The sequence below is a fragment of the Haliotis rubra genome, unplaced genomic scaffold (assembly GCF_003918875.1).
Source record: "Haliotis rubra isolate DU_JTF1 unplaced genomic scaffold, ASM391887v1 Scf422, whole genome shotgun sequence".
Lineage (NCBI taxonomy): Eukaryota > Metazoa > Mollusca > Gastropoda > Lepetellida > Haliotidae > Haliotis > Haliotis rubra.
Window position 1 is genome coordinate 591,572 of NW_025767105.1, and position 14,931 is coordinate 606,502.

The 14,931-nt window shown below is 41.7% G+C and overlaps 1 protein-coding gene across 1 annotated transcript; it reads right to left on the reverse strand.

Moving 5' to 3' along the window:
• Window positions 1–411: 411 nt before the first annotated feature.
• LOC124288689 (tRNA:m(4)X modification enzyme TRM13 homolog) lies at window positions 412–14,924 on the reverse strand. The gene is made up of 14 exons (XM_046725257.1): window positions 14,706–14,924; window positions 13,426–13,472; window positions 12,961–13,033; window positions 11,910–11,972; window positions 11,348–11,417; window positions 8,340–8,446; window positions 7,808–7,886; window positions 7,349–7,437; window positions 6,890–6,965; window positions 6,589–6,666; window positions 5,906–6,008; window positions 5,268–5,446; window positions 2,525–2,627; window positions 412–2,075 (listed from the first exon to the last, which is right to left on the reverse strand). The coding sequence occupies exons 1-14, from the start codon at window positions 14,847–14,849 to the stop codon at window positions 1,898–1,900; spliced, it is 1,389 nt and encodes a 462-aa protein (XP_046581213.1). The 5' UTR covers window positions 14,850–14,924; the 3' UTR covers window positions 412–1,897.
• Between the last annotated feature and the right edge of the window lie 7 nt (window positions 14,925–14,931).

The following is a 14,931-nucleotide window of genomic DNA, read 5'->3' on the forward strand; positions in this document are numbered from 1 at the left end:
ATCTTACTGATTCTATCCCCTATTACCACTATGCTAAGCACAGCCACATTGTCAAAATGGAGGTTTTTAAGGGGGAGTGTGTTAGCCGTGTGTATGCATGAGGATGGTGTTTATAGCACATATAATATATATTTTAACAGGATTACTTTTGACTTGCTCTCTCGCTGAGATGGCCATCTTGTCCATGATAGTGAAATTTCCTAAGTTAGCAGTTGTGTTGTTTTGTGTCTGAGATCTGCTGAGGCTGGGTTCAAATCCCATGCTTATACTGATAATGATTCTTAGTTTGTCTGCACTAAACCATGTCCGTGTTACGGGTTACGGCCTGTGATACAATACTGTTGAAGATTTGTAAGACCCAACACACTCACTCACTCCATTCACAGAGCCATAAAGTGGTCAGAGTTGTAGTGACAATTAAAACATTTATTTCCATTTGAGACTGCATGACCACACAGCACACACAACAAACCAGCAATCAGACAGCATGTCCCTATCCAATATCTTCTATACATGTAAAGTTAATACATTATACAAAGACAAAAACAAATTTTACAATATAAACCCTCTAGAATGGATGGGATTCACACTGTTGGCAGCTGTGGATTGTTTGTGCCCATAGTTCTTAAAAAATGTTTACATGAAAGTGAATATGAAGTGTATCCATGGAAATGGTCACCTCCCATCCTTAACGAGTATTAACCAACTTCATATGAAATATCAAACCTTGTATTCCAGGTGAGGCAGTATGCATAGTAATTAATGTATACATGTATTATGTTTCTGAAACAATCTGCTCAAGGTTTTGTGAACATTGTCAACTGACTGAATTAACATAAATCATGAATGTTTGAATTGACTATGAAACTTATATTCCACCAATTAAACAAACAAGGAAACACAGTAATTTTCTCCAAAAGGGGCAATGAAATCATCAGGGGTGGACAGAGCTTTTTTGTCACGAGAGTTTCAATGGTCATTTGACAAACTTTCAGGAGAAAGGAGGTGGGGGGTGCTCACACACACACACATCCCCCTCTGGATCTGCTTATGAATCAAGGAGCAATAAAATCACGAGCGGCAGCAAGGAGGAAAGGAAACAACGTAATAACATATATATTATTATTGGTCTTAATGAAAAAAGTAAATGGACTCAAGATGTAAAAAGACAAATTCAAACTTTTACTGTGGTCATGGAACTTGTTAACTTGTACCATCATTAAAAAGGAATTCTTAAGTAATGTGTGAAACATATTCTTACAACCAATTGCTTTTCTACAAAATGAAATCAGGCCAGCCCAGCGGCAAAACAGGGATAATGCTGGCAGTAAGAAGGACACCTGCTGGTAGAAGGTTTTACACATGTATACCACACCTTTGTTCATGGCTTGCAACATTCAACACAAGCCAGAGTATGTACATTTCATACCAACAAGCTGCGGAAACCAATACTCAGCTGGTCCCGAGACACAATTTTGATTTTGACTTGTTACACACAGCATAGAGCTATCCCACTGAGTATTCTTTATAGATCCCCATCCTATCTGCACTGCACCTTATAAGCTTCAGGGAAGTACAGGCATCATGGTGTAACAGCCAAAACAACATGACTGACTTCCTAAGTCAAAATCATAGGGGGCAGTACTGAGTCAGGTTACTGCCGCTTGTAAACAGGGAACCCTTCAGGGCTCCAAAATGGCAGAACCACATCATACATCTAGGTTAAAGTATGGGAGATGTTTGTTGTGGTATTGGTAATACAATTGTCTATTAGAAACTGGATGACAAAAAATAACATATATTTGTAATAAATTACACTGTTGTGTTAATGAAAAGGACAGATTTTCAAGATTCCATGAAAAATGAAATTGTGTATGGTATATCAGTGCATTCAATTTTAGAAAGGTTTAGCAATCAGGACAATGTTTTCTGGAGTGAGGTGATGATCGATGTATTCACGTAGGTTGCTGTCCATGTGATGATGTTGGAGGTATTTGATGCGTCCGTAGTCAATGAGGCTCTTGCACCTTCGCCCAATTTCCTCTCTCTCAGTCTCATTCAGCTTCAAACCAGACCTGGAAGGACAAAAACATTCATGACTTGTTCATGACCAGTTAGTGGCACCAAGTATGTATTCATGGTCTGTTAAACATGTTCTGGACTTATTCATGACCTGTTACAAATGTTCCTGACTTAATCATGACCTGTTAGAGACAGTTATGACATTTATTCTGTACCAGTACTAATTTTTTTGTTGGATGAATTTGACAAATGTGTAGCCCTACCTACTATTATGCTTTGTGTCAACCACAGCTACTGTACAATGTTATAGAGTGTTACACTTACCATCAATCACTTCCCTGCCTGGACAAGACTGGATTATTTACAGGCTGGATGGAATACTGGTGACCGAATGTCTTAAATAACATATATTTAGAAGATAAAGCTACTCTGTTTTCAATTTTGCGGCCCTTTTTTCATTGATTTAAGACCGCTAAATGTAATTAAAACACCGAACACTTACGTCTGAGCACTGTTGATGTCTGCAGCCTCGATGTCATGCTCGTCTGTAGTGCTGTCCTCGACATCCTCCCCTGGCCTGTTCTTCTGCTCCTGCTGCTTGATGCCTGGAGGAAAACATGGATAACGTACATGGATAAAACATCAGACTATGTGGGATTTACGTTATGTAGCTTTCAGCAATATTTCAAAATATGACAAATATACATACAAATAGTGATGTAGTCAGTTGTCCTTCAGCCCTACACCAAGCCACCCCCTTGTGTTCCTCCAGCCCTACCAAGCCACCCCCTTTGTGTGTTCCTCCAGCCCTACCAAGCCACCCCCTTGTGTTCCTCCAGCCCTACCAAGCCATGTACCTGTGTTCCTCCAGCCCTACCAAGCCATGTACCTGTGTTCCTCCAGCCCTACCAAGCCATGTACCTGTCTTCCTCCAGCCCTACTCAAGCCATGTACCTGTGTTCCTCCAGCCCTACCAAGCCACCCCCTGTGTTCCTCCAGCCCTACCAAGCCATGTGTACCTTTTGTACCTGTGTTCCTCCAGCCCTACCAAGCCATGTACCTGTGTTCCTCCAGCCCTGTGTTCCTCCAGCCCTGCCATGTACCTGTGTTCCTCCAGCCCTACTAAGCCATGTACCTGTGTTCCTCCAGCCCTACCAAGCCATGTACCTGTGTTCCTCCAGCCCTACCCAAGTGTTCCAGCCCTGTGTGTTCCTCCAGCCCTACCAAGCCATGTACCTGTGTTCCTCCAGCCCTACTAAAGCCATGTACCTGTGTTCCTCCAGCCCTACCAAGCCATGTACCTGTGTTCCTCCAGCCCTACCAAGCCATGTACCTGTGTTCCTCCAGCCCTACCAAGCCATGTACCTGTGTTCCTCCAGCCCTACCAAGCCATGTACCTGTGTTCCTCCAGCCCTACCAAGCCATGTACCTGTGTTCCTCCAGCCCTACCAAGCCATGCCATGTACCTGTGTTCCTCCAGCCCTACCAAGCCATGTACCTGTGTTCCTCCAGCCCTACCAAGCCATGTACCTGTGTTCCTCCAGCCCTACCAAGCCACCCCCTTGTGTTCCTCCAGCCCTACCAAGCCATGTACCTGTGTTCCTCCAGCCCTACCAAGCCATGTACCTGTGTTCCTCCAGCCCTACCAAGCCATGTACCTGTGTTCCTCCAGCCCTACCAAGCCATGTACCTGTGTTCCTCCAGCCCTACCTCCATGTACCTGTGTTCCTCCAGCCCTACCAAGCCATGTAACCCTGTGTGTACCTCCTCCAGCCCTACCAAGCCATGTACCTGTGTTCCTCCAGCCCTACCAAGCCACCCCTTGTGTTTCCTCCAGCCCTACCAAGCCATGTACCTGTGTTCCTCCAGCCCTACCAGCCATGTACCTGTGTTCCTCCAGCCCTACCAAGCCATGTACCTGTGTTCCTCCAGCCCTACCAAGCCATGTACCTGTGTTCCTCCAGCCCTACCAGGCCATGTACCTGTGTTCCTCCAGCCCTACCAAGCCATGTACCTGTGTGTTCCTCCAGCCCTACTCAAGCCATGTGTCTTCCTCCAGCCCTACTGTGTTCCTCCAGCCCTACCAAGCCACCCCCTTGTGTTCCTCCAGCCCTACCTGTGTTCCTCCAGCCCTACCAAGCCACCCCCCTTGTGTCCTCCATCCCTACCAAGCCATGTACCTGTGTTCCTCCAGCCCTACCAGGCCATGTACCTGTGTTCCTCCAGCCCCTCCAGCCTCTACTGCATGTACCTGTCTTCCTCCAGCCCTACCAAAGCCATGTACCTGTGTTCCTCCAGCCCTACTAAGCCATGTACCTGTGTTCCTCCAGCCCTACCATGTACCTGTGTTCCTCCAGCCCTACCAAGCCATGTACCTGTGTTCCTCCAGCCCCTACCAAGCCATGTACCTGTGTTCCTCCAGCCCTACTACAAGCCATGTACCTGTGTTCCTCCAGCCCTACCAAGCCATGTACCTGTCTTCCCCTCCAGCCCTACAGCTCCTCCCAGCCACCTACCCTGTCTTCCTCCAGCCCTACCCCAGCCTCTTCCTCCAGCCCTACTTGTCTTCCTCCAGCCCTCCAGCCCTCCAGCCTTCTACCTGTCTCTCCAGCCCTACACCTCCCTTGTCCTTCTCTCCAGCCCCTCTCCAGCCTACACTCCTGCCTTCTACCTGTCTCTCCAGCCCTACACTCGGCCTTCTACCTGTCTCTCCAGCCCTACACCCAGCCTTCTACCTGTCTCTCCAGCCCTACACTCCAGCCTTCTACCTGTCTCTCCAGCCCTACACCCGCCTTCTACCTGTCTCTCCAGCCCTACACCCAGCCTTCTACCTGTCTCTCCAGCCCTACACCCAGCCTTCTACCTGTCTCTCCAGCCCTACACTCAGCCTTCTACCTGTCTCTCCAGCCCTACACCAGCCTAGCTTCTTCAGCTACCTGTCTCTCTCTCCAGCCCTACACCCAGCCTTCTACCTGTCTCTCCAGCCCTACACCCAGCCTTCTACCTGTCTCCTCCAGCCCTACACCCACCTTTCTCCACCTGTCTCTCAGCCCTACACCCGCCCTACCTCTCTCCACCTGTCTCTCCAGCCCTACACTCAGCCTTCTGCCTGTCTCTCTCCAGCCCTACATCCAGCCACCTACCTGTCTTCCTCCAGCCCTACACCCAGCCTTCTACCTGTCTTCCTCCAGCCCTACATCCAGCCACCTACCTGTCTTCCTCCAGCCCTACATCCAGCCACCTACCTGTCTTCCTCCAGCCCTTCCATGTCTTCCTCCAGCAGGTGGCCCAGCTGCTCATGCTGCTAAGCAGCTGGAAGTCCCGGGCTGATATCCCACAGTGCTTCATGAACTCCTTGCCGACATACGCCTTCCATGTACATCTGTGATGACAGCACAGTGCTATCACTACACCCGAGGGTAGTCTAGTGAGGAAGGAAAAAACTCAATTACTCACATAATATAAGAAGCTATAACGGGTCTGCTTTATAACCGTAAACAAGTATTCAACAAGCAAAATATATCAAATCAATTAGAATCCATGCATGTTTAACCCGTAGCCTCTCACCAGTGAGGGTACACTTTAACATAGTCACTCAGGTACTTGTGAGTTGTCATTCATGTAAAGGTGAAAGTGATAGATGATGACTGAGTCTCCAGCTTGTGTTAGCCATATTTTAGACCCTGTCCTCTTGTAAACAATAGAGCTTGGAACACTCAAACAGTGGATGATGAGCAAGATCTATGTGGTGGGAGTCAAAGACACACACTCAGGTCACATGGGGTGCCAGGTAACAACATCGCAGTGTACTTGTAAGCATAGTAATGTGCACCCGTTGAAAGAGGAAAACTATGGCTGGTGTCACAACTTTTTCAATGCCTACCTGCTTTTATGCTCTTTTCTGGGTTTCTTGGAAGGAGATTGTTCGCAGGTTTTGTTGTCATCTGACTTGGGAAGCGTTTCCAGCAGGCATCTCAAAGCTAGATCTAGCAAAGTGGAGGAAAATAATCAGTTTAAGTACTTTCACCCATAACTTTAATGAAAGCATTTAGGATTAATTTCTTTACCAATTCTATTTCAAAAGATTGATTACAATGAAAGAAAACACACAAGACCACACACAACAAAATAATTTCTTTAAAAGAATTCTTGTTTTGGCATAGATGCCAAGGTGATCAGAAACAAAATAGTACAGAAAGTATTCACCACATTTTAGAGGTGTCCTTACTCTATACAATCTGCACCTAGTGTTGTAAGTTATTGGAAAGTTCAGCTGACTTGACTTCCTGTAGTGCTTGTCATAAGAGGCGACTAACGGGATTGGGTAGTCAGGCTCGCTGACTTGTTTGACACATGTCATTGTATCCTAATTGTGTAGATCGATGCTCATGCTGTTGATCACTGTATTGTGTGATCCAGACACGATTATTTACAGACCGCCGCCATATAGCTGGAATATTGCTGAGAGCTATGTAAAACCTAAACTCACTCACTCACTTCCTATAGAGGAGCAGGGAGGTACATATTGTATGGGGGTAGAAGACTGAATGTTACTGCAGGTCGTACCTGTGGCTGCACCACACAAGTGTTTCCCCATGGCAACCACTGGACGGTGGTCATCTGCTGAGATTGTGTTGTACTTCCCTAAAACAAACAAAGCCTACATGGTAAAAACATAAATAGAATTTACTAGAGATATGCACATAGTGTGCAGCCACTGAATTACTCCCCTTTGCAGACCTTGGAAATGCAGGCGGAGACAGATACAGTGAAAACATGACACATACTAGACACATGACACATCTTATAGTCACATATGTATACTTCCTGTAGAAATCCCAACAAGTTATCAAACAACAAGACTCACCCAAATTTAAGTGTTCAATGTCTATCCTGAGCCTTTCAAACTTGGGTCCTTGTTCTTCTCTGTGCTGGTTGTCAAGCTGAAATAATATTAGAATATAAGGTGACAACTTTTAAATATTCTGTTACTGATGAATTAATTCATTATTTCATTTTCAGCATTGACAGATCAGTGTAATACAGAAATCATAACAATGAAACATTAACTATTTAATACAATTAAACATATGCATTGTACATGTAGTCCCTCCACAATCTTCTCCAAAAGGTCAAATAAAACCTTCTCATTCATATACATGCTGTTGTACAATGCTAAATATCCTGCCCTTATTATTATTCATGTTTTTCCTATCAAATGACCCTAAGAAAACAAATTAATCATGTTTATTCACAAAATCATTTAACCAGTAAGATACACATATACATCAGCGTAGTATGACTGCTAACATACCCACATGCTTACTTTGTATCGGATCGTGCCTTTGTCCACCAACACAAAGGAGACTTTATCACACTTCTCCACTGCTCTCTGTACCCAGTGAGACAGCTGACCTGCACGTGGGACATCACACAGTGGTCAAGGGGCAAATATTTCTACTTTCACAATAACATAAAAAAATAAATATAAAAATGATATTGATAAGATTACAATCCCAAGTGAGCGGCAATGTAACAAATTCTGATAACAAGCCTGCATACCACCATTCCAGGCAATACAAACAACTAATTTTACCACCAGCTAAATGAAGGAGTTTAGTATTCATTTCAGTTTCAGGACAAATCCTTTTGAAAGCAATGATCACTATTTGAAAATGCATTTTAAAAATTATTATTTGGACATTCTTTACTAAGCTGTCAGAATGCATATTAAACTGTTAAAAGCTAAACCTGCCCTGTACAGTGCACTGCCCTCTCAACATACCTTTTCCTGCACCCATCTCCACAAAGCAGACGCCATCTTTGAGCAGCTGCAGCTTGTCTAGGTGGCCGACTAGTGAGGCCTGCAACAACAATAATATTTAACCCAAACTTTCAGCTTGTCTTCATCATTCACAGAACAAGATCTTTAACATTGACAGTTAATAAGGTCAGTTTGTGATGTTTATTCATCACAGAAGTTTTGACAGAGACCGTCAGACTTTGTAAAAATAATCACTAGTCAAATGCATATCATATGGCCACTGCAAGCACCAAATAAATCCAAACCAGACGGAAATCCCAGGCAGAAATGAATAAATGTAATTGTTATTGTGATAATAATAAATATTTACTCTGTAATCAGCAAAATCCAATGCACTGAAATATCATATCAGCAAACACATAATGAGTACAAAGTGACAGTAAAGGGTTCTTGTCATACCACTGAGGTCTGGTTAGAGTTACCTGCCCTTGTCCAAAGCTGTACTGAAATTACATTATACTGAAATTACATAATGTATCTTTGAGAGGGATACCTGCTGTTTGCGATGTCTCAATGCCGGTGTACCATATGAAGGATTCTCCAACTCTTCCCTCAGACAGCTGTGGCTGAGGATGTCGGACTTAATGTCCTGTATGTGTTCTGTTGATAGAACATCATTCATCAACATTCTGTCAGCTATATACTCAAAGTGAACATTTACTTTTAGGTACTTTATTGCAGAGCAGGCTTTATATCTGTCTCATTGTCAGTGCTGTGAGAATACAATCCATAATATTTTGTAATGAGAAGTTTACACATCCTGTCCATTGGACAAGAGACCAGTCCCATTGCTGTGAAACTGATGTTCATAGCTGTATGAGGGACACACTTAACCCCTTATGCATTTTTCACAAGTGTGTATTCTTAAAATGACATAAACAATCACAGACAACCTCCACATTTTAGGGAGTGTGCTGGGAATTCCCCAGCAAGAATAGAATGCATGGTCTACCCAGTTATTTATGGTGCTTATAGCAGAGACCATATAATAGATTATATTATATGGTCTCTGCTTATCGTGACGTTTGGCTGAGTTTCATCCCTTGGTGGTTCACCAGAAACCTGGGATAGAATCCTTGTACACTCTGTTTATGTTTCTAGGTTTGCCTGCATCATGAATATGCATATGGACTTCTCGATAGAGGTAAATGTATGTTGAAGACTTGCCTCAGTCTGGGCTTTCTCTGAAACTTAGTTGACACAGCATGATATAACTGGAATACTGATCAAATCAGCGTTAAAACCCAACTCACTCAAACTTGGCATGAAGAGCTACAGAAACAATGTCTGAACCCTATGGTCTTTGAATTAGTATTTTGCATACACGGGTAAATGTTTGAGTGTCATGTCCATGATTGGATATTGGTACAATCAGAGACCATATAACAGATGGTCTCTGGTACAATCCATTCTATAAACAACACTAAGAAATGCACATCCATACTTGACTCTTGCCTGACTGACAAAGAGCAAACTATGAATTAAGTTCAGTAACTATTTGACACATCTTTATAATCCGACCGCCTCCGTGGTGTAGTGGTTAGAGCGTCCGCCCGGGAGTGCGGAACGTCGCAAGTTTGATCCCCGGCCACGTCATACCAAAAGACGTTAAAATGTGGTACTTGTTGGTCCCTGCCTGGCGCTCGGCATTTATGGGTACAACAAGGGCTGGTCGGCTCGGAGTCAGTATAATGTGTCTGAGTGGGGTATTCATGCTCCACTGCGGCATGGTATCTCAGTCGGCTAGCACTATAAAACCAGCTTGAGTCTGGGCTAGTACAAGCAGCCGCGCATCCACATACACAAGCATGCACGTCGTCGTATGAGCGAAATATTCTCAAGCACGACGTTAAACCCAATTTCACCTCACCTCACCTTTATAATCCCCCTTTGAATGAGTCTGGTTGGTTAATCCATGATGACTAAAACTAAATCACCACAGCTGTTACAAGTAAATGTCATGAGATGCACCGTCAGGCTGACTGACTTACTGAGGTAGTTACTAACAGATACCTCTAATCTAACTAGAAAGTGTGTTTACTCGTAAACACAGATGTCTCCCCCTTCCCATAATTCAACGTTGAGACCTCAAACAATTCGTTTGATTCCTTCAATTTAAAAATCTTAAAGTATGAAAATACATATTATACATGTTTTATAGTGGTACATGTATATGGTTGATGCTTCTAAGCTTACTAATAATTGGTATCAAGTTTACAAAAGTTGGTGAAGATGGGTGAAGTGGTTTTAGAGTTATGCTCCGAACACAAACACTACCCTTCAAAAAGACCAAGTCCAAACTTGTTGCCATTGAAACAGAAAAAAAAATTGAAAGAAAAGTTCAAACCCCCAAAAGGTACATCTACATGATATGGAGAGGCAGTATTCCAAATCTGGTGAAGATGGGTCAATAGTTTCAGAATTTTGCTCCGGAAACAAACTTTACCCTTCAAAAAGACAAAGTCCAATTTGTTTCCATGGAAACAAAAAAAAAATATAGTAGAAAAAAAACTCAAACCCCCAAAAGGCACATCAACATGATATGGAGAGGCAGTATACCAAATTTGGTGAAGATGGGTCAATAGTTTCAGAATTTTGCTCCGGAAACAAACTTTAACCTTCAAAAAGACCAAGTCAATTTGTTTGCCATGAAAACAAACAACAACAAAAAAATAGAAAAAAAACTCAAACCCCCAAAAGGCACATCTACATGATATGGAGAGGCAGTATACCAAATTTGGTGAAGATTGTTCAAGTAGTTTTAGAGTTATAATCCGGAAACAATGGGAACGCCAACGGAAACTCTACCAAAAACATTATGTCTCCCGACCCTTTGGTGGGGGAGACATAATGATGATATTATGTAAATCTTCTTGTTACTGTTATGGTTAAATAATTGCCGTGACAAAAGGTTTAAGAATCCCCTTTCAACCAGCAAAATATAACACAGACAAGTCTAAAATATTAAATAATATATAGAGCAAACAATGAGCAAGCTACAATGAATCACAATACAGATTTCTAGTAGAATGCAATTGAGTCACAAATCTAAAGTTATGGGTCACTAATATGAAATATTAGCTCACCAGAGTTGTGGTAACCACAGTGAGATCAGATATTCTAAATGGAGCTTGTTTACAAATGAGAGCAGTCAGGCACGAAGTGTCAGGGTCAGATGATGGCGATGTAACGAAGGACGAAGGCAAACAACGATGGGAAATGACACAGATTCTCGAACATTCCAGCAAAGCATGGCTGTATCATTAACCACTTAGATCTTTCTCAAAACGTGTTGAACATACGACATGATGATGTCAACACATTAACATCTGGTCAAGGGAGGTAGCTCTGGAGCGCTATCATAAAGGCGAGCCGCTAAATTACTGTTGCCACTGAACATATATGACTCGAAATGTGACCCACAACCAACACTCAAAACTTTAAACATTGTGACTCATAATTATTATTACCTAACCAAAAAACACACTCTCGTAACATTACCATTGTATAATTTATTCACTCTGTCAATCAGATTCTGCAGTTCCTCATCCTTCACAGTACACACTGTAACCTGCAATAAACAATCCACAGTCTAACGGGAAGATAGTAGAGTGCATTCCTAATGGCAACCCCTCCATTCAATACATTCGTGTATAAAACTCCATATTGTGCCACAATTACAGTGAAACATAACATGAGCTTCATTATATCATTAAGTACTTTTTATCCAAATTACCACTAAAAATAAGCCAAATCGGAATAACTTAAGAACATCACAATGAAAGATATTGATATTTGACATGTAACGTCTAATCAAGAACTAAATTTGTATCATGTTCATAAAACATATCAAACATAACACTGACACATGCAGAAAGCAGTTTCTACTTTCATCTGTGTGGCCCACAATTGTCAACCAAGTAGGAACTACACGATTTTGATTACATCAAGACTTTCCATATAAATTTGCTGGAATAAATGCCCTCTGTCAAATGGCAAAACATTTTGATTGGTTGGTTGTAATTAGATGTCCGAGGAGAAAAAAATAAGAACCAGAACAAACCTTGGGTTCAGGGGCAGCGTCTCCGTCGTCATTGCCGGCATTGATCCCCTGCTGGTGGTAGCACTGACAACCACAACAGTAGACAACAGCATCAGCAGTGAACCAGTCATACAATCGCTAGAATTTAGTGGTTTATAAACCTACTGCATTTTGAAACTATAGAATTGATACCTCTTGATCAGTCTAAGTAAACTTAGGCTCAGTATTATTCGTTACACTGCTGTAATGAGTCTTACAAAACCTTGTAGAAGGTCCGTCAGCTAACCTTTTGGACTGACCAATCAGAACACAGCTTACCAAATTGGGAAAGTTAACATTCGCACCGTTACCTCAAAAACTCGGAACGATTCCGAATGCTATTTTCCACACAATCGCTTCCGAGTGATACACACAATGAGTAAACAGTCACTGAAAATAGCGTTTTTGTCAATATTCAAGGATGTCATCTTGCGAAAATATAAGCAAATAGTAACCATGTTATTAGAAACCCATAAGCGTATATACTGCAGGTCAAATATCTGTGTTTTATGAGGATTTTCGTTTGTTGATAGATCAGTGTCAGCGACCAGGGAAGAGTAATTCAAAAACCGTTTTGTAAGTCCCGTCGAACCCTAACAAGTAGTCGTTGTCTGATTGGTTAAATCTGTTCGGCCGTCTCGTGTTTGATTGGACGGTCATAGGTCGCTCAAAGGTTAGCTGACGCGACCTTCTACTAGGTTTTGTTAGACTCAGTATAGCAGTGTAACGAATAATACTGAGCCTAAGTTTACTTAGACTGACCTCTTGATATGAACTTGGAAAAGCACAAAAAGTAGATTTATCTCTCAAATAATACATTTATCATCATTAGATGTTCATCCCTGCAGATTTCACATAACAAATATTGTCCTATTGTTCCCAAGTATGTATTTATGAATAACTTAACCCTGTATTTACATTCCATTGTTGTCAGTTGAATGACACCATATGGACACAGTTCTACCTGATATTTCTGATTATCAATGTTTTTAGCCAGACCTACTTGTAGGTACACTGAGACAGTAATAATCACCTCAACAGTATTCTTTGTGACACTCTTGTTACATTTCTTTAAGTGTTTTTCCAGACTGTCTTCATAACAGGTACTGAAACAGAGTGAAAACAAGGTTCGACTTTATATATTTGTCAGGGTAGAGATTGCAACCAGAGTTGCTAGTGGAATAACCTAAACAATCGGAGTGGAGACTCAGATTTTTATCTTTACTAGTAGGATACTGGTACCGATTACGATCTGAGCCCTAATACATACATCAAGGTATAATCAAATGGTCAATATTGTCACTCTGAACATCTCCAGTTCTTGCATTTCCATAAACATGATAAACTACAAAAACTTCTGGATCCATTCACATGGTTCTCACAATCTCAAATTACCTGCCCTCAAAACACAAAACATGTTATCTGTTGTCTGTGTCACCATGGTTATCAGCAGGTTACAGTGATCAGGTCATGATGTTTTGAAACTTGAAAAACTCACTGTTTTGGATCCAGAGGACATGGTATCCGTTTTCTTTCCAGTTGAACCTGAAATAATTGTTCACAAATTAGACAAAATCCCAAACCAGACAAAATCCCACAGGGCAAAATTTCTTAATTTCTTTGGACAAAATCCTGGACCAACATAGGACAAAATCCCATTTTTATATGTTATTGCTACCCTCTTTCACCAAGAACCCAGTGAGTTAAAAATCACGTTTTCATGACAGAGGCCAGTGAGATAAGTTGATTAGCATGTTTTCGTAACAGAAGCCAGTGGCTGCATTGATAAATTGTATAGATGTGTCTGAGATGATGACTTTTTTTATCAGTGTTCCAAAAGTGAACATTGCATTAGAACATCGTGGGTCCATGAAGACATCGTTGACAATGGAGAATCCGGTTCTTGTTGCATCTCATAGTCATCCAGCAGATGAGTCACATGTAGAAGTCATGAAATTGAGAATCCAGTGACCGATCAACCTTAGTGAAATACGTCAACAGCCCATCCTTGCGACGTGTACCCAAGTCTTCAAACTTGATGTCTGATGTTCAGTTTCAACTGCTGCATTTAATTGGCCATAATTTATTTATGAATAATATAAAAATAACTAATTCAAAATAAATTGTATGTCAATTTTTCACACTGTTGGGATTTTATCCACAGTGTGCAGAAATTTTGTCTTATAGGATCTTGTCAGGTTTGGGTTTTGTCCTACCCTCTTTGTGGCTGATTTTTTTGCTTACATCAGCACTCTGTTAGTTTTGTTGTTGTTTTGCAGTTGTTTGTTGCTTTTTAGATAACACTAAAACCGCTTATGAATTTATCTTGTGTGTAAATACGTATACTTTGTTTGGCCATTCAACATATGTTAACAGGTTTGAATTCATCATATCTCCTTTAATCGTGTTGATGTCTATTTGTTCATGGGGATTAGGAGTGGGACAATATACAGTCCTGGCAAATTGGACTCAAGCACTTCCTTATTTGTTTGCTGACACGTATAACATGTATAAGATGAATATCGACCTAACAATGATTACACTAGATACGAAACACTAGACATTAAATCAAGGGATATACGTACATAGGGACAAATTAAATGGCTTCCTTGTTTTATACAATCAATGTTCAGCAAGTTATACGAATTGTGTGACCGTCAACACACTTCCTGTGTAATCTTTTTAAGAAGTCTGGCTAAGTTTTATTCACGTCTCAACATAATCAATAGGACAAGTATTTCAAACACATATCGTACGTCGAACTGTCTTTTTGCTTACCCCCATAACACAGGCGTGCTCAGCACAGTATTTTTGTCCTGTGTTCGGTCTAAATTTGCAGAATCGCCTCTTCTTCTGTAAGAAAAATGCACAACATCCATACGGGGGCACACTGTCTAAACTGTCAAGCTTCTTAACTTCCATGATCAAGCTCAAAATGTTTGACCTCAGTGAAAAGCTACAAGAGGGAAATCCCTTTGGAATATCCGGAAGTAAACAAGAAAAG

Coding starts and splice junctions, on each gene's coding strand:
- LOC124288689 (XM_046725257.1), bottom strand. CDS start 14,849: ATGGAAGTTAAGAAGCTTGACAGTTTAGACAGTGTGCCCCCGTATGGA. Junction 13,473..14,705: donor AGCACGCCTGTGTTATGGGG/GTAAGCAAAAAG, acceptor CAATTATTTCAG/GTTCAACTGGAAAGAAAACG. Junction 6,009..6,588: donor CTTGTGTGGTGCAGCCACAG/GTACGACCTGCA, acceptor CCACTTTGCTAG/ATCTAGCTTTGAGATGCCTG.